General features: G+C 46.2%; 1 protein-coding gene across 1 annotated transcript in view; it reads left to right on the forward strand.

Moving 5' to 3' along the window:
* The window catches only part of LRRC40 (leucine rich repeat containing 40), a 1512829-nt gene that overhangs the window by 750252 nt on the left and 735769 nt on the right, over positions 1-26808 (forward strand). Inside the window, exon 6 of the mRNA XM_069641925.1 lies at positions 24037-24179. Within this exon, the coding sequence (XP_069498026.1) occupies positions 24037-24179 (143 nt within the window). The remainder of the gene's footprint in view (positions 1-24036; positions 24180-26808) is intronic.

Here is a 26808-nt window from a genome sequence, read left to right on the forward strand (position 1 = left end):
GCATGTGTGGTAGGCTCTCCTCTGGGTCTGCCCCACTCATCAGCTTATAGAGCCTTGATACCCTTTTCTCCGACCTCCCTTCTTTTAAGGTGAGTTCTAGGCCTGTTGGGTCCCGGGTTGCCCCTTCTCTTCTTTTGGAGTTTGTGATCCAGTGTCTTACTTGAGTATAGCGAAAGCGCTCCCCCTCGGGGATTTGGAATTTATCCCTACATCCCTCATATGTCAAGGGTACCCCCTCCTTGTAAAAGTCCCCCACTGTCAGGGATTGCCCCCCTCCCCAATGTGTCCAAAAGCCAGGCTTCAGTCCCGGCGTAAAATTCGGGTTGTGTATCACCGGCGCAAGAGTCCTCCGCCTATTTTTATCTCTTTCCCCTGCAGCACCTTGTCCCAATACCATAATGCGGCTTTGGTCGTTTCCAGGAGTTTTGCTCCATTCCCTCTATACCTAGCTGGCAGGAAACCCAGGCTCTTCAAAGGGACCTTAGCTGCCTCCCTTTCCACCATTATCCACCTATTTTGGTTCTCTTCCGGCACCCACTGCAGCATTGGTGCCACTTGAGCTGCCCATAAATATCTGCGGAGTTCTGGTGCCCCCACCCTCCCAACGCCGGTGGGCGATACAGCACCTTCCTGGGAACCCTGTGCTTTTTTTTTTCTTCCAAATAAAGGCTATCACTACTTTTTGTAGGTTTTTAATCGCTGGGCCCGGTAGCTGTATAGGGAGCGCCCCATCACGTACAGGAACCTAGGGAAAAGGGACATCTTGACTGCTGTTATACAAGCAAGCCAGGATAACTCCGGCCTATCCCAATGCCTAAGGTCTGCTATCAGCGTTTTCAGTAATTCCGGGATATTAGCCCTATATAGCCTCCCATGCTCAGATGCTAAATTTATCCCCAGATACCTCACAGAATTCCCCTCCCATTTCAGTGTATAATGCTTTTCCCATTCTGCCACACGGACCGGGTCCTCAGTTATGTTAAGGGCCTTAGATTTAGAGTAATTGATATGAAACCCGGAGACCTTGGCAAACTTATCAAGCAGTTTTATGGTTGCAGGGAGCGCGTGAGTTGTATCTTTCAAGAACATCAAGACATCATCCGCATAAGAGTGCAATTTTCTGGGGTCCCCTGTTTCCTACCTCCACCCGCAGATTTCCTGGTCATCGCGTACTTTATGTGCTTGGGGCTCCATGGCCATCGCAAAAATTAGTGGGGACAGTGGGCACCCTTGCCTTGTTCCCTTACTAATCGGTATGCTGGCCGGAAGTTGGCCGTTAACCATTAGCCGAGTGGAGGGGTTCCTATAGTAAGCCAGGACCATACGGGTGAAAATGGACCGCACCCAAATTTCCCAATGGCCAGTTGTAAATACCGAAAACCGCTGCCCCGTTCTTCGCCCCCATTTAATGGTTTTAATTGCCCTACGAATGTTGTCATACGTGTGACACCCTTTCAAGAATCTCGCCTAATCCGCATGGATTATTTTGGGGAGAACGCTTGCCAATCTCCGAGCCAAAATTGTGGAATACATTTTTGCGTCTTCATTCATTAACGAGATGGGGCGATAGCTCGCACAGTCCGAGGGATCCCTGTCTGGCTTTAAAAGGAGAACCGTAGTGGCTGGGCCCATGTCCTGGGAGGTTTGTCCCGATTCCCTTATCGTTGAACAAGTTTGTTAGGGGGCCTACCAGGGTGGCCTGAATGTTTTATAGTATTCATTACTAAATCCATCCGGACCAGGGGATTTATGCCCTTTCTGGGCGCCTATTACCTATCCCACTTCTTCCGTTATGGGTGCTTTTAGCATTTCCCTATCCTCCTCTGTGATTTGCGGCAGTTCCACCTGTCTCAGAAATGCCTCCTGTTCCTCCCGATCCAATCCATCCCCCTTCAGATTTCCCTTGTAGTATGTGCATTGTCTCCCTAATCTCTCTTCCTTCCTCCCACTCAATAGCCTACCATTGCAGTGTCTAAGCTGGGTGATGCGGTTCCTATTTTTCTGCATTCTTAATTTAGCCACAAGGAATCTGTTGGCCTTATCCCCAGGTATACAATACAACTGTTTAGAGCGTAGAATGAGTTGAGCTGATTCGTCTGCCAAATGCGCCTCTAGGGCCGCCTTAGCTTTAAGTATCCACCATGCCTTCTGTGACCCTTTACTTTCATATTGTGCTTCTGTTTCTCTTATTTCTGCTTCCATATCCCGCCTCACCCTCTTTCCTCTGGGCAAAGTGTGCCGTATGTGCTATGAAATCGCCCCTCACCACCGCTTTACTGGCGTCCCATTTAGTTCCCCAGTCAACCCCCTGTGTGGTGTTTTCTTGAAAGTAATTATTTAGAGAATGCTCTATGTCCGCCCTCAACACCAATTCTTTAGGATTATTTCATTTAGTCGCCATGGTCTCCGGGTGTGCGGCAGGGGAGTGGGTAGGTCCACCCTCAGGGAAACCAGTGTGTGAACAGTCAAGCAGCGCACCCCTATCTCTATCCCTGTAACTTGTGGGACCAGGCTAGCTAAAATTAGCACCATGTCGATCCGCAAATAGCTTTTATGTGCGGCGGAATAATAAGTGCAGACCTTGTCCTGAGGGCAGAAGAACCATCAGGTTTCGATCAGGTCAAGTTCTCTAAGGAACCGAGCTAGGGCTAGCCTATAGGTATTGTCATGAGAGGTGGCTTGGAGGGTTTTATCCATCGCTGTGTACATCACGCCATTGAAATCTCCCCCTATCAAGATTTGCCCCAACAGAAGCACTAATCCTGCCTGTCATTGGGGGCCTAGACTGCCACCAAGGTAACCTGTTGGTCCATCAACATCCCCGCTACTGCTAGATATCGGCTCTCTGGGTCCCTTTTTATAAATTGCTTCTCAAATCGGACTCCTTTGGCTATCAATATGCCTACCCCCGTCTTCTTGGTCCCACAGAAAGCCAGATACTGCATGGGAAATGCTCTGTGTCTTAACCTGTGTTCGTCGTCAGGGAGCAGGTGTGTCTCCTGTAACCACACACCTGCGCCCTGGAGATCCACAAGTCTCCTCATCATGGATTTCCTTTTAATCGGGAAGCTAAGCCCCTGAAAATTTAATGTTGCAAACTTTAACTCAGCCATGGTTGACGTACCGGCGAGAGTCTGTTAATCTGCTATAGAGCTTATACGCACCCCTATAGTTGTTGCCCGAGTCCTGTGTTGCCTGAGTCCTGTGTGCCTTTAACCCGCTTAATGTAGTCATTAACCTTACCCCCCAAACTTATAACAACCCCCAACCTTTAACAGTAACTTCCACCATGCTTACCACAGTGGATCACCGGGTGTTCGTGTACCCCCGGGACTTTTGGGGATCCGAGCTCAACATACCCCCCCCCGGCATGTTTTCAATGCCAATTCTTCCCCATTTGTATTCACCCTCCCCGCCGATATGATGGGCCTTCACAGCCCAACCATGTCGTGCCCCACCAAACTTGGAATCCCCGTTTATAACTCCTGATGAGCCTTGCTTAAGAGGTGCGCCTCTAATGGCTCCGTCTGCAGCTGGTTCTAGGGTCAGGCGGCTTGGGAGCTTTATATTGGCCCTTGGCCGGGGTTGTGCTGGTCTACATCGCTCCCTTTCTGATCTCCTCCTCCTTCCGGATTGTATGTCGCTGCCCCTTCCACTCGAATCAAAGCCCCGCTGGAAATGCCCACTGATATTGTACATTTCTGGTTCTGAGCCAATCCGTGACTACCCTCAGGCGTTTTCTCCTTGCAAGCGTGGCCTGAGCCAAGTCTTGATAGAGCTGAATGGGCATAGATCGGAAGTTTGTTGATTCTTTTTCCCTCGCAGCTCGCATGATGTCCTCCTTCAATTTTGAGAGATGAACTCTGGTCAGCACATCTGGGGACAGGTTTCTGTCGAGTTGGAAAGTGGAGTACACCCAATGTGTGCAGTCCAATACAATCTCTCTGTCCTCCGCCGCCCCCAGTATCTGCCTGAACAGGTCTATTGTATATTGCTGCAGGTCGGGATCCACCAATTTTGGGATCCCTCGTATACGTTTGTTTCGCCTAGATCTGTTTTCGGCCTCCTCCTGTTTAGTCTGGACCCGGTCCATCTGTTGTTCCAGTTCAGCCACTCTCCTGGTGATTTCATCATGTTCCTGCCCTTGCTCAGCCACTGCCGTCTCCATCTCATCAACCCTTTTCTCCACCGCCATGACTCCCTTGCTGAGATCTGCGATTGACTTGGCTACTTTGGATGCGCCATCCTTAATGTCTCTTTTGAGCTCTTGGAGCATTGCCATCAAGTCCGACTTCCTAATCCGAGGATCCTCCGCTTCGCTGGCGCTCTCTGGAGGTGGGGAGTCGATCTGCGCAATTGCCTGTTGGCTGCGCTTGTTGGCATCTGGGGACTGCATCAGGGCCTTAATGTCCCCAGACGCAGCACCTTTCAGCTTTGCTGCTTGTTTGGACATGGTGGCTTGTATAGCTGATCCCCTTGCCCTCGTACCTCCAGAGCCTGACTTGTTCAACAGTTCTGTCCCTGCTGTCGGCCCACCGTCACCTTCAACCCTGCGGGAGTGCAAGGGTGCCGCTCAGCCCCGTCTCAGATCCTCCTCCTTATTCACCGCCTCATGGGTGCCTCTTACCGCCATGCTCACCATACCTCTGTTATGCATTTTGTCATCAGGGATCAGAGGCCCTGCTGCGGGTGCCCCCACTTGATGCTGTAGGAGCTAGCGACTCTTAAATTGTGGGGATTTATAGGTGGCAGATCGTAGAGGGGAACCTTATCTCCTTTGCCTTTACTGCTATACCCAATTGTCCATTATCCTGCAGGGGTGAGTGTTCATGCTTGGCTCATAAAGGGTGGCCGCCAGCATCGCCAGGTGTCCAAGTCTGGGCTCCCTGTGTATTTCACTCCCCCCCCCCCGCCCCCCCCTCCGGGGCTCCAAGCTGTTGAGGTGCCTGGGGGTTAGCCTGTATCCTTTGATATGATATGATAGTGTTAGGCAGAATCCTGTGCAGTGCCCTTAGGGACCACTACACACAGTTAAGACTACAGGTGGCAATACAAGTTTTACCTTTGGTACAAGCCTGTACCGCTATGTCAGAGTGGTAGCAGTGGCGGAGCAGCCAGGCTTATCTCAAGAGTGTATGAGCAGTAGCAGAGATTACACAAAGGGACCACAATTACTGTGACTCAAGCAAACACTGACTCAAGGTTTCAGGTAGAAAAATATAAGTACATTTATTTTTAAACCATTCGTTATAAACACAACACTTCTATTAAATTCAAACAAAAAACACACGTTAAATATACTACAACTAACCAATTCACTTTGTACAGTATGTCTCAAGGTAAGTACCCTGTGTTTGAATGAACCGGTGTTACGAACAAAACACGTTGCCGCGAATACGATTGCAATCACTTTTTGACAGTTCGGTCTACTAAATGAACGCGTATCCGTGACATGAAATGCTACCGGGGCAAAAACACACTTAGCACCTGAGCTACCCAGAGGGAGTTGGAGGCAAAAATCACAGGCAATATTTTGGTTAGGCAGACAGAATCGAGAAACACTCAGACAGGAGTTCAAAAGTCAAAGGGCCAGAGCCAGGTTCAAGTGACACCGGGGGCCTGTTGCCGAAGATCACACAGTCAGACAGTTCACGAATCAACGTAGCCAAAAGTACTTTCGATATTGTCAAGGTTCGGAAGCAAAAGTTATAAGGAGGGAAGACTAGGGCAAGCCTTGGAGATGAAGAAAAGGGGTTCACCCAGTTTCCTCAAGCAGAACACAGTACCTTATTCCAATGGTGCAGCTGGTGCCCTGGCAGTTGTTCCTGTTGGTTTCCTGCAGACCCACGGTTCCTGGCGCTTCGTTGTGAAGGAGGGCGTCTGAAAGGGGTCTGCACCACACAGGGATGAGACCGGCAGCAGCGACAAAGAATAAAAGGTGCGCTCCTTAAAAACAGGAAAAACTCTTCACGTGGCTATCCAGACCACTACAGCAGTGTGCAGCGATTTCGACCACGAAGGCGACCTCTGGCTGAAGATGAGCTGGTTAACCCCACCAGGCTCACGGGAAGAAGACTCCGGACTGGATCTTCTCTGGTCGTTGAAGGGTAGATAGCTCAGGACTGCAGCAGGGATTCACCGGGATGGGGTAGTTGCAGCAGCCGTCGTTCTCTCTGCTTCTCTTCGGTTCCTTGTAGTTCCAGTGGCGACTCTGATTTCTAGCCCAAGAGACCTGCCTTTTATGCGCAAAACCCCCATTTACACAGCCTGGCTGTCAATCACCCAGCATGGGGGTTGTCCAGCCTGGACAACCACCTCAGCCAATCATGGCAAAGTGCGACTTGGGTTTCCTAGGATACCCTGTGCAGGGGGTGACTACACCCCTCCCTCACATTCAGCCCACCTAGACACCCAGGCGCCTGGTGGAGGGATTCTGAGCAGAAGCCTGCCAAAAGACGGTGAACAAAGAAGGCAAACCTAGTTTGCCACGCAAAGTAAAACACAAGAAGGATTTTATTTTTAAAAAACGGTGAATAAACCCACTTGAGCCAAAAGAAAGACGATTTGGTCAAGCGGGTTTATGTTCTTGGCTAATATAATAGCCAAGAACAATACCATGTTTATCTAATATAATCGTGGTAGAAAAGTTAGGGTAGATACCACTGCCACCAGCCAAGTCTAAATGTTAAAAGAGCGAAACAATTCTATAGGAGGTACAGATAAAAAGGGATATGAATTAACCCTTTCCAGTACTCCATGGAAGATGGGGTGTACTGGATCTGTGTTAGATTGACTTAGTAAAGTTAATGGCAACTGTAGTCCGCCTCAGAAATGGAGTCGGGGAAGTCTCAAAGACAACCCTGCGCCACGGCACTGAAGGTGCTGTGTGACGCACAAAAAGAAGGGGGCTACTGAAGTGGTGTACTTCAGAGCCCACAATCACAAAAACAGAAGTGCACATGGCAAAACACAGGTAAGTGTGGGGGAAAAGCTCTCACTCTTTCCAAGTGGAAAAAAATAAACTCCAGAAGTCCAGCAAAGCTGCTGGGGGACTCACTAGGTGAGGGAATTTAGCCATAAATGAGAATTCTCCCTAACACCTATACACAAGTGTTTCAATGATGTCCATTGGGCAATGTCCTTACAGCCCCCTTCCTTTTGTAATAAATGCCTTCGGCCTCTTTTGCAATCCCTATTGCCGGCCGTATGACTGCCCCTCTCCATTGTACTCAGGGCTCACTGTCGTCCTCCCCAGCACCTCCACCTCCCTGGGGATCGCCCTGCTCCTCCACCGCTGGGCTCCGGTAACGCTGCGCTCCGGGTCGCTCCCAGGCTCTCCCTCTAGCTGTGCTCACGGCCCCTGGAGCCCGCCCAACACCTCCTTACTTGTGCTGGCGTCTCGCTGCTGTCACTCTGACCGCCTCTCCCCCGCAGTCTGTCCTCCCGCCGGCAGCGCGGGGATGGGGGAGGGGCGCCTAGCAACCGGCCCGAACAGATCCACCGAGCCGGGAGAAACCCGCCTTCTCTCCTCAGCCGCATGTCTCGTGGCCCTCTGCCGATCAATACTGGGCTCCTTCACCTCTGTCGGGCATCGTCCCGGGCCCCCCCCGAGGCTCCGCTCCTCTGCACTCTGGACCGCCGGCCGCCATCTTGGCGCGAGGGGCGACCCGCACCCTAGGATTCGTTGTGGCTCCCAGACACAGCAGGCACTACCGCAGGGCAAACTCGTCAAATGGGTGCACTAGGTATTCATGCACCCCTAGACTCCTTGAGGGTGTATCACTTGCCTAGAGGAATTTCCGAGGTCCAGGGCTGGAGGGGAGCACAGAGCTCAGCAAAGAGGCATCCGTCAGCCTCCTCCATCGGCCACGCCCCCTTCGCCTTGTTGCTTTTGAATCTACTGACTGTAAACACACCATGTTAAGAGCATTTTTTTTTATCACAATAGGAGCTCATTTACAGAGGCAATTAAGCCATTGAACACTCAAAAGAATGCTTGGATATAACCCAAGCAGGACCAACACAGCACAAAGTTTGATATTACTTTGTGACATAGCTAGCCCAAATAGTTCCCAAGAGGGTATGTTTCAGCAGGGAGGGGGCAGGTAGTTGGTGGGAATTCCATAGAGATTAACATGGCAATGGATGCGTAAACGACCAAACTCATCCATTGAATGTGTATCCCTCCTAACATCCCTTCTCCATCCTATCTGTGGTCCAATGCAAATGTTCTGGCTTACACCTAATAGCCTACTTCAATGCCTTACATCAAATCACTTTGATTGTACTACACTCTACCCTCCAGAATTACATTGTTCTTACTACCAACCTTATTGCTTCAAAGTCTGATTTACCACTGCCATTGCTTCGGTCAGGCTTCCATACCGTTATTTAGGAATCTGCCTTGGCCTTCCTGCCACTAATGTGAGCAGCCCTGCCAAAACTGCTGGACCACACGGCCTAAAAATGCTTGCAGTATCTTGTGTTCCAGTGAATGCTACTTGTCAGGGTCTTCAGCCGTTTATGCACCTGGTGTAGAAATCTGTGTCCAAGCATCATCACCTGCCATTTGGTTTTAACCATCTTATTAGGCATGTTGGAACAAGTTATATTCCCACACATAAAAACCAATATTCAATTACAGAAATCCACTTGATAGGTTTGAAACATTAGCTACTTTTATAAATGAGAGGTTTGAAATGTAAGTAAGATTAAAAGTGCAGTTAAAAAAGCAACGCAGGAACTTGCTATAGAGTTGTAGGCAGACTTCTCAAGCAAGTGTGCTACCTTTCTTAAGAGGTGTGAATGGCCCTCCATATCCCTGGTCATTTCTGCTTTTGTGGCTGTGGGGCATAAATCATTGTGCAGAGCAAGCAAACAAATCCTGACTGAGCCACCTTCAGTGCAGCTCCTCAGAATCCTGTTAGTCTCCCCCTCGACCCCCCGGGTCCCAGTGGTGGTTAATGTTTATTTTTAGTTTTTTTTATTGCATATAGGTAGAATACATTCAAACTTTTGATGAAAAAAAGAAAACCTCACAGCACTGATAAGGCCTCCTTTCTTTCAGGGTTGGGCTGACCCACCGGAGACTGGGAGTTTCCCTGGTAGACCTCGGGCCATAGGGCCTCTTTTCTTGGAGGAAGGATAGATGGGGATTCAAAATTAAACTATCACTTGCCATTCGGGGATATGCATCCATACAGGCCAGCCTGGGTGTGGCCATTCACTGCATGATTTGTTTGCCTGCCAGGCCCGCCCCTGCCCATGGAGTTTTGGGCTTGCGCTCTCGTCGCACTAGGGCGCGCATGCGCATTGAAATCGCACATGCCCTAGTATGCTATGCTCTGTGCTGTCGAGTCGCATGCGTGGCTGGGCCTGTGATTGAATCTGAGAGATACTGCTGACAGACTGCTGTGCTGGTACTGGGGCCATGCCGTGTGCTGTGCCCATGGTGTGCTCTGACAGATTCAAGAAAGCCAGCCAACCAACCAGGTGAGGTGGGCCACACTGCTCCATCAGCAGACAGCAGCTGGTGACCCAAGTGAGGCTATGGCTATGGCTGGGGCTGAGAGCAACTGAGGGCAGTAGTCAGACCTTAAAGGTAGGGGGATTATTTGTATGTACGTGCCCATCTCCCCTTCTGAGTGCTTCTGACCCTCACCCTCACTCTCACTGTGCGGTAAACCTTTTCCAATGTGCTGTAATATTTTCTATCCATCATGCAACAATGTTTTCCTTTTGTTGCTATCCTGCATGCAAGTGCTGAACTTTTCTCTCAATGTGATGCCATGGACTGTAATATTCTCCACCTCTCCTGCAATGTGTCCCCCTTCTCCCGCCCCCCTCTGCTGTAATGATTTAACGGCCGGGGTTGTGTAATATGTTCTCCATAAGCTCTAACATTCCCTTCCTGTTAATGTTCCCTGCCTGAGCTATACTGTAAAACAGCACCCTGTTTACCTAATATCCACTCCTTGTGTGATGATTCCCCCGGCCTGAACTGAATGGGGATGGTTATCGGGGTGTAGTGAGAATACTGGCAACCCCTAGACCTATTAAAATGCACTTCAGCTTTGCTCTGCAAAACCAAACTAAACTGCTGATCCAGTACTGCCACTCTCACCCACCTCTCCAAGTGTACCTTACCATGACCTAAACAAGCCCCTACCTATGTCGTCATAGAGGCTAATGCACTGCTCTTCTAATGCACCTCTGTCCAATCCTGACCTCCCACACCCCCGCAATTCCAGTATGTTGGAGCCATTTACTGCTCTGCCAGTGTGCCTCAGCACTGCCCTCCATTGACGCCTGCTGTTCCATTACAGCAACTAAAGCAAAGCTCATCTGTCACTACTACTCCACCCTTACCAGCAGTAACCCCTTTGATTCTATTACAGCTATTCACAAGACTGCGCTAATGGACCTCAATCCTAGCCAGCAGCAACCCCAGTTGTTCCATTACAGTGGCTCAAACACAGATCTGCCAATGGACCCTCCATCCTGGCCTGCAACACCTCATGTTATATTGCAGTACGTGGCTCCTTCACACGCAGCTCTACCATTTTAACTAAACTCTGGCTAGAAGCAACCTCACTCCCAAAAAGCTCTGCCAATGGATGTCAATCCTGGCCAGCCCTTGTCTGATCTTTCATGCTTGTGGTAGGTGGTGAGGTCTGCATGCCCCCATAGTTGGCCCTGATAACCAGGTCTAAGGTCATGCTGTTTCTGGACAGGGTCGAGTTGTGTGAGAGAGGTGTGTTCCAGCCCCACCCTCCGCCAACCCCTTATCTTATCTGGTTGTCTTCTGCTTCTGGGTCCCTCTGTCTCTGCAAGAACAATAACACATTCCAGCGATTCCAGGCTTTCTTTGGCTGCGGAGGGGGGCTGCAGGGCGTGCAGATGATTGCTCGGGCCTGCAGGTGGCACTTGGCAAGGTGCTTACCCACTTGTGCTGTAACCTTCTCAGTGGGGTTAGTGTGCTATCCTAGTGCTGTTCTCTTCCAGCCATGTGCTGTAATATTCTCACTGTCTGCTGCACCATCCACTTCCGGCTGTAACATTGGCCTCTTCTGCTGGTACAGTTGCTCCCTGTATTGTGAACCTCTCCTCCTGCAGTAACTCCCCACCCTGTGTGCTGTAATATATTGGTGTGGTGCGATTTTTCCCCATAACACCTGCACAAAATCTCTCCTTGCTCAGCAGTCGTCGGCTAGTACATTATGACCTGCCCACCCCCTTGCTCCACACACTGTCCTCCCTCCACCTCCCCAATCCTCCAGACTCTGATGGGTGCCTGCCTTCCTATGCAGTTGTATTCTCGCAGCGCTGAGCACCCCACAGCTTGTGCATGCTGTGTAATACTCCAGCCGCCACTGCTTGATGGTTCCCCAGTGTGTAAAACCATGCTGTAATATTTCAACCACATAAGAAAAGTCTCCTTCCATATTATGTAAACCCTTAGCCCTGCATAAAGCCAGCTCTGTGCTGTAGCATGACCCACCCATTACATAAATATGTATTTGTGCCAAAATCATCCAGCCCTGTGCTGTGATATTTCACCCTCTGCTTTATCAATCACATTTGCCATCACACCCCCATGCTGTGGGATTCTCTGCTGTAATATTCACTACACGCTCTCTTATTCTCATTTGTGTGCTGTTTTTTTATTAGTTTTGGTTTCTAGATGGTGCATGCACCAGCTATAAACCAAAACTATTGCATTAAAGTATTGATGGGGAGAAATCGGCTATGAGGAGGGACAGAAAGCAGGGCCAGACTGGGAACCAAAGGAGGCCCTGGAAAATGTGACAAAAGTGGCTCCATATTTCGCCACACGAGCGAGCAATATTAGGGCACAGGAAAATATTACTGCACCAAGGGGCACTATTGCAAAATAGGGCTGGTCGATTCCATCATATTAATAACAAGCATTGGCAATGCCAACAGTTTGTGTAGGCCTGGCAAGAGCACTTTCCAAGCACCGCGGTATTGGTATTAACTGGTCATTAATGGTAGCAGGTGCAAAACGGTGTGAGTACCTGGGCACCTATTAGCAGTGCCTGGCAAATGCCTAATACATACACAAGCCAAAACTGTTGGCTTTACCAAGGTTTATTTTTAACAGGACTTAAGTGAAGGCCATGCATAGTGCTTATAAATCGAGTAGCTAAAAGCAGACCTGGTGAAGACATTTTGATTACACCAGTAGTGGGTTTACAACTCCAATTAAGTCATTAACTCTCAGAAGGCTGCTTCGACAAAACACTGGCAGGCACTTTGAGCGAAGTTTGATGGTAAGGCTTGATTAAAGCAAACCCTGACCTTTCCTGTCCTATACTCAACTGCATCGTCATCAGAGAGTGGTCCGAAATACTTCTTTCCTTAATAGTCACATCCTGTAATTTGCTAGCTAACCTATTAGAAATAAGAAATAATCCTCGAGTAAGAGTCATGTACCGGTGAGTAAAAGGAGAATTCCTGCTCCTCCGGGTGAACAAACCTCCAAGCATCAATTAAATCCAGGCCATCCATAAACTCTTTGAAGGTCCTACTTGCACTCTCAGCAGTATATCTACATTGTGCCGAACGGTCCATTTTCCCATCAATCACACAATTGAAATCACCCCCCAAAATTATATATTCCCCGCCCATCTCTCTCAAAAGTAAGGACAGTGTCCCAAAGAAAGGACTACCACTACTACACGGACCATAAATGGAACCTATCGTAATTAGCTTATCTTCCTATTTGACATCAATAAGAAGTACCCTTCCTTCCTCATCCATCACTACCTTTTCCACCTGAAGCAGCAGACCTTTGCACAGTAGTACACCCACCCCCCCTTGATTTAGAACTGTATACCATCTATTTTTGAGAAGGTGCACTGAATCATCCAACAAATGAGTTTTCTTGAATAAGGGCAATATCTATCTTTTCCCTCTTCAGCCTATTCAGTGCCTCTTTCCTTTTCCTCGGAATGTTAAGGCCTTTAACATACCAGGAACATACCCTCAGATCATCCATCGAAATGCGTTGTACAACCCGAAACCATCCATACTGGTCCAGAACATGTTCAATTCAAAAGATGAAAGGGGGAAGCAAATAGACTGAGTTGTGTAGACACTACAGGACGATACACAACAAACACAAACACACCGAACCCATGAACAAACCTATAGTAAACTCAACAGCACACCCTGCAAAACTTTAAGTTGATAGTGAGGGCATTTATGTACAAAAACTCCAAAGTCTTGAACTGTAATTGCCCCAGAACCCACACCCAATACTTATGCAGTGATAACAATAACCTTTCCCATATTACCCTTAACACGATCTACAAAGAACTCCAAATCAGTATGAAGACCACAAGTAACCCTCCATTTCCTTATCCGAAGCACAATACCATTTCAAAGCCAGCATTAGTGAAGCCAAAAGGTGTGCGATCAAGTATCTATATCCCAAACCCTACAACTTATAATACCATAGACCCAACAGTAGTCTGTCATTGTGATTTAACCAACCCAAATACCCCATTCAATCCCAAAAATATATATAGTGCGAAAAGAAATATACCCTATCTCACATCCAAGCAATGCTGATAACACCCTATCCCCAACCTCCCTACAATCTGCAAGGTAAGCATTCAAAGCAGCCCTCCATGGCACGAAGACTTCAACTCATCTGCAACACAACCGCCCGCACCCACTAGTATAGATCAGTAAGAAATGGATGACAAGGCAGACTACTCAACTTCATACCACTAAAATCATGGCCTTAGGTCCAGTTTCCGCCTAGACCCATCAATTGGAGCTCATTAGCAAACCGGATTACTACGTGACCTATAGAGAACCAAAATCTACAGGAAGCAGCAGTAGGCACCAGCAACCCCCTGCCCAACCCCACTCCCGCATACCCCAGAGCCCACACACAATAAGAGTATGACCCACATCTTCCCCACCCCCAAAAGCGCTTAGATCAGAGTACCCATTTGTAAAAAAAAAAAAAAGACATATAAACACACAGTGCCAAATAGGAATGCATCATAAATCCCATTTGTGAGGAAGTGTATCTGGAATCAATGTCTGCTGGTCTCCAGAACGCTCTTGCCACTGTCCAGCAGCCCTCAGCCACTGCCACAGGTTGAATAACGATACAAGCCTCTAAAAGCATGGGAAGCACTCACGTGACCCTCGGCGCTTCCCTGAACCCATCAAACAGTATTTGTCATCCATGTTTTGATGTAGTCTTTGTGTACATTTAAAATTTTTTCAACTAGGTCATTCTCAAGTGTACAGTATGGATGTACTACGCTTCAGCGCCGTATACATTAGGATTCCAATCAAAGGAAATAAATCATTGAATGTTCTCTTTATTTGGTCCAAGAGATTAATAGTAAATGTGGGTTGATTCCTGCAGCCCCGGCCAACATCCTGCAACATACACAACCTGTTATATATCCATAGACTATTCTTGGTTGCCCAGACTAAACCAGCAGCCTGCTTATTTTCCAACTATTTTGTTATCTTTGTGGAATCACTGCACCTGGTTGTGGGCATCTAGGGTGCCAGGTCAGGTGTCCTTCTGGTACTCCACCAGCTGGTACTGTGCGTGCACAGCAAACAAAGGGAGACATGCGGCCATAGAGATTCCCAATCCCAATGGAGTGAAAGTAAAGAACGGGGAGGCAAGCGGCCACAATCCAAAACAATGCGTGAGCAATAATAATAACAAAGAAGGATATGCAGGTTCCATTAGAGGGGAGTGCGTGGATACTCCCAGAGGCAGGAGAGGGGGAGGAAGGGGGGGAGATTAGTTCCCCGCATACCGACAATTGTTTGAAAGTCGGATGGAGCACGATATCAGAAAGAGGAGCCCCATCTGCAGCACCTACTGCCTGATCACCACCATCCTGAAGTGCGCTCCGTAATAATATGCGGGGTTCTTCCTCCTTGCGAGCACCGGCATCCATTATTCACGTCCTCCATGACGTGAGGCAACGTGAAAAACACCACAGCCTTTCATCTGCACTTAGTTACACTACCCATTTCCCAAACATAACCTACATTTAGTCGCTGCTTTAGGCACTGTACGCTTTTGTAACCTGCACAAGTCACCTACTCTTCAAAAGGTTTGCCTGTGCTCTTTTTAAAAATGTATGCTCGTCATTCCTCACCACATTTGTTTTCATTATTTACGCATGCTTAGTATGTCTGTTTAGGCCGTCAGCATAAGAATCCTGTGTACCATGGCTCAGTTTTTACTGTTTTTTTTTTTTACCCAAATTATGGTAATTTTACCTACATAGTTGTTGCCTGACCTGCGCAAATGACCCCTTCCTAAACCTGGAATTGTCTACTTTTCTGAAATGTTACCTTTGTCTTCCCATTCAGCTTTCCTACCCTCCTCTTCCATTCCGTGAACACATGTCCTATTGGGGGGAAAAAAGGGTAAAATCGCTTGCCTCTCACAAAACTGATGGTAATCTTATAAAAATGTATTTTTGGTTTCTGCTCAACCTGTTCTTGAAAGCCTGGAATTAGCTAATTCAGAACAGCAAACCATTTGTTCCTTGCTCTTACAAGCAAAAAACCACAGGCTTTTTCTACATCATTTTATTGGCATTTTCTGAAAAAACAAAAATTGCTCTTTTTGGTTATTTTCTCTCACCCCCATACAGCTAACTAGGATTCCTTGGTGGCGTTATGACCGCCTCCATGTGGGAAGAGATAAGGGGCCAAATTTGGCTGAGATATTGCATGTAACAGTTACACAGGATTGAACGGTGACATACCAAACTCACCAAAGAAGGGCTTGGCACTGAGAGGAAAAACAGTCTGCAGTAAGGGGTTAAACAGGTGTTTGTTTAGGGGTTTGGATTACGTGTGGGAGGTGGCGTGGCTATGGGGTTTGTGGGGAGTTGGAGCCGGCTTCCACTACTTCTTTTTGTACGCTTCAACTTGCCCCGTATCTTGCCCCTTATCTGAACCACAGCCGATCCCAGCCTCATAATTGCTGCGGTTGCATCTTTACGGGCTTTCTTTATTGTTGTGGTTGCAGTAGGCTGGCTCCCGTTGTTGATCTGAGCAGTCCCAGTGAGGGGAGAAGCACTCCACAAGGAGGCCAGGGTTTCAGGGTTGACGAGTTTCTCGCCGGCCCTCTGCTTCGTCCTCTTCTCCCAGACAGCCCCTCGAATCAAGTGCAAGGACTACGAGCAAAGGATGCACTGAGCTCATTGTTAAAGGGCCTCTACCTAACCGGAACACCTCTGTATTTTGTTGACCATGTTTTCTCTTTCATTTTAGTATCTGTTAGTGGGGGTAAATATCCCAATACAGGACCCCCCCCCCCCCACTCTTCCCCTTTGAGGCATGTTTTCTCCCACCCCTCCTTTCTTTATCAGTGGTTATCTGTCGCTATTCCTGTTTTCTTTCATGATTTGTAGACCGAGTTGATCAGCCTTTACAGAATAATGTAGTGAGCCAATTTGGTTATGTTTTCTCAATGAGTTTGAGAGTTTGTATGGCTGGTGGATGGTTCCTCCTTCATCAAAGAAGATTTCCTTCGGTATTGCAAACGTTTGTTCTGTTTGTTTAACATGTTTCTCTCTATTGTCGTGGGCCACAAAGCGAACCATACAAATTACCCTGAGAGGAGAAAAGGGCTGAGACGACTCGCTGTTTCCCGCTGCGCTGATAAGCTTTTGTTTTGTTTATCACTTTGAACACACACGCTTTCACATGCTGCACGGCAAGGAATGACACCGTAGGATTGCAACTGTGAAGCGCCTGTCTCTTTAACCGGCACGAGCGTCGGAGAGCGCCATTGACTCACTTCCTGGAAGACGCTGTTAAAAGTCTCAGCTGGGAACCCTTGCGGCGAGAAGCCCTGAGAGGAGAAAAGGGCTGAGACGACTCGCTGTTTCCCGCTGTTTGCGCTGATAAGCTGCTTCGCTCCACGCTCTCCCTGGACCCGGACAGCACGGTTACACATTTCTATATATACGCTGGTAAGTGGAAGCGGGAGCCGGTGTGTGTGACTTTGTCGTGGATGTGGTCTAATCCTCTACTGACAATCTTTTAATTACTCTTGCAATTGCTAACATTCACCTCCAGGAAACATAACGGTGAAAGCTTAAGCGGGCTCGCACAATGCGAGAAACTCGAGCCCAGCGTAAGCTTGAATCTACGCCGAGCATGGAGCCGGCGCAGTATATAAATGAATGGCCGAAGGCTGCTAGTGCAGCAGGTTTACACACGGAGCGGCTTGTTGAGTCAATAACCACTACTACTCACCCATCTGACGTATTAGCACCAAATATTATAGTTCCACCGCCTACATTATCTAGAAGCTCATTTCCAAGGGAACAAAGAAGTGGGAATGTGCACAGTGCAATGTTAAAACCACTCAATTGCCCTGCTCGAGTCATAGATTCGGAGAATTGCCCACTGATACTGCCCTCGACCGAGTTATCAGTGGATGTACATGTACAGGAAATCCAATTGACTGAGGAGCGGCAAGTATTGGACGATATGAGCGGCAGTGGTGGGGTTACCCTTGTTGGGGATGTAAATGGAGAGGGATTCGACCCTGGGTATTGTGCTGCCGGGGTGGCGGGGCCTACCGCCGTGGAGGTGATGGGCGGAGGGCCCCGTGGAAGGCTTGTGGAGGAGATTGGATCCCCTGTTGAAGTGAATATGGTGACGACATTAGTTGCCCTGATGGATGATGATGAAAAACTGCCATGTGAACACAGTGTGCTTGCTGGTGGCAAGGATGAGCATCAGAGATCTATGGATGTAGTGACTTCGTACTTGAATTTGTCTACTAATCAATCGCCTAATTCCACTGGAAATCTGGTGTCCCCACTGCCCAGGTTTTACAGTGCTGTAGACACAGTAGCCTTTATTGGCAACATCAACCATGTGACAGATGATGCCAGCGAGGAGGTATTCATGGGTAAGAATGTCTCAGAGACAAGTGGGGAAGACGTTGTGTTAGTGAAGAGTGTGACACCACAGTGGGTGGGAAGGGTGGCTGGTCAAGACCAAAATAATGAGCCACCTATTCAAGATTGTCCTGCCCCCTTTAACGATTTGAGACTTGGATCTGAAAGAAGGAACTCTTTGGAGGTAGCTAACAAACTTTTAAACGCCCTCACACGCCTTAATGCGGAAAGAGCTGCAAAAAATGTAGTGACTTGTGGAGTGTCCATGTTGGAGTGCGAAAATGTTGCTCCGTGTGTTGATGAAGCACCAACGTTACCACAGCCTATAATCCAAAAACGAGAGGCAAGCTCCCTATTGAAACGTAGGAGGCTAATTGGGAGCATGTCGCCTAGTGTTAATTGTTCACAGAATAAAAAACTGAAAATGTCAACTATCCCACTGGAACTTTCGTCACCGCTTTCAACAATGAATCCACTTCGGTTGGAACCCACCAAACTCTTAGCCGCCACTACTGTTTCTTCAACAGATGAAGATTCCACTGATTCATCCATAATGGAACGCCCCTACCCGAAGATTAGAAGACCTGTGCATCGTGATAGGGTACACCAACGTGCTAGCAGTAACGTGTTAGAAGAGCGAGATACTGTTCACCATGCCAAAGATTTACAAGCAACCATAATCTCATCCATGACACTATCAATTGCTCCATTCATCAAAATGTATGAAAATCTTAATGAGAACGTAAAAGAACTTTCATCAGTGGTTGCTACAATAAACAATAAGTTGCTTAGCATGGAAAACAAAAACTTCCACTGTAAAGTGCTTCATGAAATACATCGAAAGACCGACTGCGCCCTAGAAGCCCTTGTTGACCATGCCAAAAATGCAAATTTGGACAAAAGACTGTTGGCTGAAGTTGCAAAAGAGGCACTGGGGATTTTTTAACAACAGAAAATTAAGCATGACCAACAAACGGATGTGACCCCTTGTCCAGTAACCTGCCTGCTACCTAAAACAGCGAAACCAGCAAATGTGGAACGGTTTACTGAGCAGGAATGTGCCAATGTTGCACGGAATGTTCAAAAGCACGCTAGCAGCCTAGCACAATATGCTACTTTAAGCTCACCCATGCAAACGAAAACTATATTGAACCTTCGGAGCCCTGTCGGCAATGAGGCGTTTTCAATACAAACGCTTAAGCATCCAGGCGGTGCATCACTGCCTGTGGTTGCTGCGAATAGCACACTTGCAGTTGACTGCCAACCTGTGAACGTTCCTTTGAAAGAACTAAACAAGGTCAGCAGTGCATTTGCCAGCATTATTAAGGAGTCCCAAGTGGCCTTGAATTTGGCTCTTTTAAATCCTCAAGTGCCATCGACTTCAACAATACCAGCTAACAGGGAAGTAACAAGCGCCCAAACGCCAGCTATGCCCCTCAAGGGAGCGGTTGATGCGACGCCTGAATTATACAACATCTTTAAAGGCCCATTGGACACCCAAAAGACCACTGCAAGTAGTGCACAGTCAAGGAACGGCTCGATCAAAAAAATATAAAAAAAGCCGCACAGGAAAGCTAAACGCAGCGCTGACTCAAGAAAATTCCTGCGTCATCTTAAAACCGTCAATGTAACGGTTAATGCACCCTTCCCTGGAGCGGAAAACGCCGGAAGAAAGGAAGGTTTACATGCAGTATCAGCTGGCCCAATCGTTTTAGAGGAATCTATAACTAGCAGCAGCGATGGCACAGATTTGCTAATAAACCTTTCAACATATAATGACGAAGAACTTGCAGAGAAGGAGCCAGCCATGGTCCACCCTATGAATTTGCCTTAATCACCTACTATGGTGCAACCTGTAATTGCTCCAGAAGGTCTTATTGTGCCGGCGGTCCAGGCAGACATAAATGCATGTGACACGGTGGCACAGGCTGTAACACAGGATTTAACTGCAGCGACGTCCTCGATATTTCCATCTAGAAAGTGCCAATTAATCCAACCGTTACCCTCGGTACAAAATGCGAAGGATCTTTTGGAACCTATATTTACGACATTAGAGGCCAAACCAAGATTGATTTCTGCCAAGTCGCAAATCAAAGGCCTTTTGTCAAGCCCGCAAGTTGACCAGGAGGTGTTGCTTGATACTGACAATGCACAAGCTCAAAAGAGAGAGTCCCACTCTGTGAATAATGGTCATCCGATACCACACAGAAATAGACAAACTTCAAGCCTTAACACAGGAATTGACCCAAAGACACAAACAGTGCGGCAGAGTAACAAAAATGTGCATACTCCAAAAGTCAACAAGAAAGGGAGGAAATTTCAAGCACATTCAATACAAGCGCCACATCGACTCCTCTTGGAACAAATTGAAACCTCTGATGAACTAATCCTAAACCGACACAATGTGTTATGGTTGTGCTATCTAATTCCAAGTTTAAGAGCAATTGAATCTGCGGATCTAAAAATTGTAGAATTTTTCAATGAAAAGAAAAATGATGCTGTGATTTTACATCTACAGTCTAAACCCATTGTGGAAGCCCTGTTGGATGCTGGCCCCGTGCTGATATCACTGGGGTTTGATATAGCAAAAATTGAAGAAGACCGACAATTTGGCTCGCTTGAAGAGAAGGCAGACCTGCCAATAGTTGCTGCCACAAGTTACGCTCTGACTGAAGAAATAGAAACAAACCAGGGCGAAATCAAAACTGGAGAGTCGGCTTTGGGTCTGCATCAAGCTTTACTCTCCACCGAGGCACCCCACACAAGGGATCCGATAAGAATAACGATTAATGGAACGGTGAACCCTTTGCGCAGAGGGGTTGACCCTAAGACTCAAGAATCTTCAGGCAACAGAGGTGTTGACTGGACATGGTTGGCTGCAACCATAAACGATCAACTGGAAAAGTAATGCCAGGAACCAGAGGGCCCTAAAGGGTGCACCATGGGTTCATGGAATACCCGTGGTTTTCTGCACCTCTTTGAATCATCGTGGGCCTGTGGATTGGATATATTATGCTTACAAGAAACTTGGCTTTTGCAAACTCCGTTGCTGGAAGGCTTTGAAGTGGCATTTAATCCAGCCACAAAGCAGGTAAAAGGTAGACCGATGGGTGGCCTGCTTGTGGCTATAAAAAAAAGCGTCTGGCCTTCAGATTTTGAATTCATGCAATCCATCTTCTTTTATCCAGGTTGTCACCATCAGTACCCACCAAAATGGTTGTAAGGCACCATGCTTGTATATCATTAATGTATATTGGAACCATCTGGCCAAGGATGACTCGCTTTTTATTGATCAAATTACAGCATTGATCGATGATCTCTTAACAAAGGAGCTGCCATTGGACCTAATTGTGTGTGGGGATCTAAACATCGTTTGTGCCCCAAACGGAGACAGAATTGGGCTAAAGGATAAGAAGGCCCATAAACACGAAGAAGTAGCAGTTCAGTGGTGCATAGAAATGGAGCTCCGTGGTCTATCAATGCTCAATGGCCATACTGTTGGGGACATTCCTGCATGTCCTACATGGAGAAGATCTGATCAGGAATCAGTACTTGGAAGTTGTCAGAATGAAGCATAGCGACCACGATATGGTTCAATTTATATTTGAACATTCTACTCCGTGTATTAAGGAAGGTTGGCGCTTTGCTGTGACTACTGGTTCCCGTAGGATCTGTATAAACTTGTTGGACACAGAAGTTGCTGCTATTACACATAATTTCCAACATGGCTCAAAAGCACTTGAATATTGAGATCTTTTGTGTGATTATGAAGAACGAAAACAAAACACAAATCATAAGGGGTTTCGAGCAAAACACAAATTTGATATGGCTGTCATGCAACGAAAAAGAGCCATGCGACAAGAACTAAGGGCCCTAAAAAATATAAGCATCATATCCAGGAAGGAGTGCAAACGAATGATCAAACAAAGATACCGGAACTGGCATAAATCAAATGCAGCTATTATGATGCAAAATGACTCCGAACTCATGTTACAGAAAATGTCTGGTAAAAAATCGGCTGAACAGCTTGGCTCCCCAACATGCATTACAAGCTAATGCAGTCTCGGAAGAAAAGTGGCCGAATTTTACTCGAATTTATATGCTAAAGATCCATCTCCCACAGTCTGGGTATATACAGCGCTAAAGAAATGGGACTTGGAGTTTGAGCGTCTTGATATACTCAATGTAATTAAAAACGTGCATGATTCTAGAGCTCCCGGGCCGGATGGCCTAACTAACTTTACGCTCAAGAAAAATCCAGAATTATGGACAGACTTTTGTATAACGTTGTTTGAAAGAGTCATTAAGAACTGCTCGACCCCAAAGTCTTGGAAAAGCGCAGTGGTAGTACCTATTTTTAAAAAAGGGGATCGAACTAATCCTCGAAACTATAGGCCTATAGCGCTACTCGACGTCTTGGGGAAGATCTATGCCAGCCTCTTACAACAAAAACTCCTAAAATGGGCTAGAGCTGCTAACCACGTAGATCCCAGACAAGCAGGTTTTGTAAAAGGAGTAGGATGTGGGTTGAACCTGTTACTGCTAAATCTGCTAAAAATGGATGCACTAAAGTCAAACACAAAGATCTATACGGCACTGATAGACTTGTCACAGGCATTTGACAGCATAAATAGGGAGCTGTTGTGGGAAAAACTCACAAGGTGGAACTGTCCCTCGAGCCTAGTGGATGCAATCTGCGAGTTACACACGGACACTTTGTCTGCAACCATTGCCACATATAAGGGCGTGAAACAAGGCTGCCCGTTGGCAGCAATTGTTTTCAATCTCTTCATCTCAGACATAATGCAAGCCTTTAATGGTGTAGCCACCTTTCCTCCAAAACTTTATGGGTCCTCAATAGAATACCTGGTCTATGCAGATGACCTCATTTTGGTGGACTTGACGCCTATTGGGCTCCAGCGAAAACTCAATTGTCTTGAGCATTACACAACAGAAAACTGACTCAAAATCAACAAAGAAAAAAGTGAAATTCTGATTTTCGAAAAGTTACAGGGAAATAAAGGCAAAAAGGAAAGTTTCGCTGGCGGCTTGCAAATGAGTGCCTATAAATCATAAAGAGTACATCCAAAGGGTACATCGACAACATGTCTACGGTACGAGCTAGGGCTCATATCAATTCAAGCAAGAGTCACGTGGAACTTAATAAGTCTATATAGAAAAACGATGGTTAAAACTCTGGTGCCGCAATTTGAATTATTACATAAGTCTGATAATGACAGAGTCGACACTACATTGTTTGATTGGAATGTACTCTGTCAGGCTCTATTAAAGGAGTACGACATTAGTCTCTCATTGCTAATAGAGAACCCAGACATGGCTAAAATGAAAATCTGGAGATCTGATATCGACCTGCGACTCAAGAGAAAATTCAATTCTAATGTGTGAGGTACCGGGAGAAGCAAAAGCTTATGGTCAGACACATACATATCTAACCTGCTTACCAGATCAATACTCAAGAGCCCTGTACATGCGTTTCAGAATGAATTTGTTTTTAACAAAAGAGCGTTTGGTTACATGGACGAAGTATGCTAACATTGATCCAGTGTGCAGATTCTGTGAAATGAGTAATGAATCCATCAAACATTTAGTCATGGTTTGTCCGGCCTTTGAGCAACAAAGAGAAAGACATTTTGGTAAACTGATCAACGAGCATCAATTCATGAAATCAGATGATTGGTGGAAGGCACTGTTTGAGGGGAATAACAGAGTAGTTCTATTTGCTCTAGTAAACTTCCTTCGATTGCTAAAAAGTAATTTAGATACTGAGAATGGGAAACTGGGTCTACGTAATTAAGAGAACTGTTATGGAGGAGGTACATGGGTTGGATGTGTGAAATCAAAATGATGATGATGTTTCAGATTGATGAAGAAAACTAAGAGTTGGAAGGAGGGATTGGGATATTGTATTGTTATTTTAAAGGTTTGACAAACCAAATAAAAATTTAAAAAAAAGAAATTACCATGCCTTGTTTATATTTTCTTGTGGCAAATGTGCAATCACTCGGAAAACGTGCACTTTCAGGTTTAAGATAATCCTTTGGAAGATGTTCACTGAAAGCTCTTTTCATTACAGGCCTAAAGCAGCTGGATTGTACATCAAATCTTTTGGAAACCATACCACCAGAACTGGCCAGCATGGCATCTTTAGAACAGCTGTATTTAAGGCACAATAAATTGTGCTTCCTGCCAGAACTCCCCTCCTGTAAATTGCTGAAGGTAATGCTTTAATTTGTCAATCTACATATCGGTTTAAGTACAGTACCTTAATTTTCAAAATTCAAAAAATGCATCAATCTACAAACCTATTGATTAACATGTTTATCATGAAACATATTTGTCTAGATAATACATTTGTAATACTGGCCGACACATGTGCACCCTTTCCCGTGATATGAGGCTCTTTGTCTTGGCGAGTAGCCTCTGTCGAATTTACCTTTTTTCCCCTTTGCCGATCGACCTAGATGCGCTGACACTACCGATGCACACTGTTTTGGCTGACTGCTGTATGGGGACATTTGATGAGCATGGTTCATTTAAAGCTTATATTTGCTTTTGCACCATTTGTAGGTGTGTGGTATGACTGCTCGCCTCTGATAATGGAGCAGCTAGGGGACATGGCTTTGAATCTGGCCTCCTCAATGCCTTTTTTGATTTGGCCTCGTTTTTTTCCTTTTGTTGCTTTGGTTTTTCTGTCCACAAACAATAAAAAAACAGATAATATGCAATCAATAATTGTGTACCCTTAGGGCAGCAATTGGCCTCATGCCAATTACTGCCTTAGTTGAAGGGATCGGCCGCCTGTGTAATGATGCAGGATAAATTCAGGCAGTCAAAAGTACATGTATGGAGATCATATTCCCTTTTTTTTCTCAAAAGAAATTGTCAACGTTTGGTACTGTTGTAAGCAGTGTTTAATGCTCGTGTACGGAATTAGACAATAGGTGATTGATTACAGGGCGGTGCAAAACACAGGGCTTAGAAGTGAACACCAGTATATAATGGCCTACTTTGGACTGTGCACAACCCTCTTTCCACCCCCTTGCTAGGCACCCTGCAGAGCCTGATCATTGCGAGTTGCCTCACTGTGTGATTTGTTTCTCGCATATTACAGTATTCTTATATCGATCAGCTATTGAAAAAACTGCTCCATTAAAAAGTAAAAAGATCAAACCTCCAGCACATATCAATCCATGTTTAACCCCTGAACTGAAATTTCTCCGGGCTCTAAAAAATTCTGCTGAAAACAAATGGTTTAAATTGCCATCTCAAGAAAATAGAATCATATTCCAAACTCTAGCTACAAGAATGAAATCATCAAATCTAAAAGTGAAGTTTACAATCATAGAATCTCCAATGCCCAATCTAATGCCAGAGAATTGGTCACTATCCTCCGCGAACTGGAATCCCCAGCACCTACCACAGATCATACGGTCAAAGATGAACAGTGGTGTTCTAATATTCAGAATGCCCTTGCTGTAACCCGGCCCTTATGCTACCCATTGTATTTTTCTTTTATGCATCTTGCAGGTGCAACTTTTCTGTAACTATGTTGCCCCTCAAGACTAATACGCCCAGTTACCCGAGTGTTTGGCCGCGCTATATAAATAAACAAACTAAACTAAACTAGATGGGAGGGAGTGGGGGATCATCAGTTGGATGTATGCTTGTTATGCGAGTGAGGCTGGGTTATTTGCCTATTAGGATGTACTTTGGTGAGTTGATGTGGATTTGTGTTTGTCTACTAAAATACCCAAAAAGTAGGTTTAAAAAAAAGAGGGGCAGAACATGATCGAATACAAGCCCACTTTTATTTGATTTTTGTGACACTCAATGGCCTCATTAAGACTTATTGAGTCACTCTTCGTCAGAAATATAAACTCTTGTTCTCTTCTGAACAGTTTTTCTTCACTTATTTTGTTGTCATTACCCTTGAAAGTCTAACAGTCAATTTGAAATGTTTCCACCCATGTATTTTCTCAAGGAAATGTTTTACCCTGGGTGCTCGATTTTATTTTTCGGGCAGCTACCATGCTCAATTATTCTTGCTTTGACTCTGCAATTGTTTTTGCTTATGTATTTTAACTCGCATTGGGCAAATGATCAAATAGATTACATGGCCTGTATTGCAGTTTGAAAATGTATTGTTTCCATGCTCTATCCAAGCCGATAACTATTGTTTTGGATTTAGTTGTTAACTTACAAATGGCACTTTTACCGCACGGATACTGCCTAGCAACTGGGTCGTGACCCCGCAGGTAGACATGAGTGAGGGGATGTTCTTTAGCTCCCCGGGTGTCTGCTTTTGCTAATAAGGTTACTGATAGAGGTGCAAAGATGGGCCGTTTCAACCAGTTCTCAGCCCTTTGTAATACTTTCCAATGTTTGTTGATGTTGCGTATCTTCAGGCTTTGGTTGGTAAGTGTAGAAACGCACACAAGACTGTTGTCTCCCGTCTTTTTAGGGGTATTGGTTGCTAAATGTCCTTTGCGGTTAGTCACTCCCCTCCCCTAAACAGTATAGCACTAATGTCTCTATGTATTTCTTTGTATTTTTGCTGTGTATATAACCTCGAGTCATGCCAGACTTGAAGCTCAGCCAGCACACTAGAGCTCATTTGAGGACTCCTAGAAAAGGGTCCTTATACATTAAGAGTGACGATCTATACCTGCTCCTGAGAAGTTCAACCATATATTGGGATAAAGAACCGAAACCTGTTGAGCAACGGCCCCTGTATTTAACAAGGGTCTATGTAACCACTCCAAGTACTTAATACATGTGTGATCTGTGAATTGGATATAGACCCAATTAGCCCCTTCACTTCCCTTGAATATTATACTCCTTGGAA

This window comes from Ambystoma mexicanum, chromosome 1q (assembly GCF_040938575.1).
Source record: "Ambystoma mexicanum isolate Mex_15411 chromosome 1q, UKY_AmexF1_1, whole genome shotgun sequence".
NCBI classification, from domain to species: Eukaryota; Metazoa; Chordata; class Amphibia; order Caudata; family Ambystomatidae; genus Ambystoma; species Ambystoma mexicanum.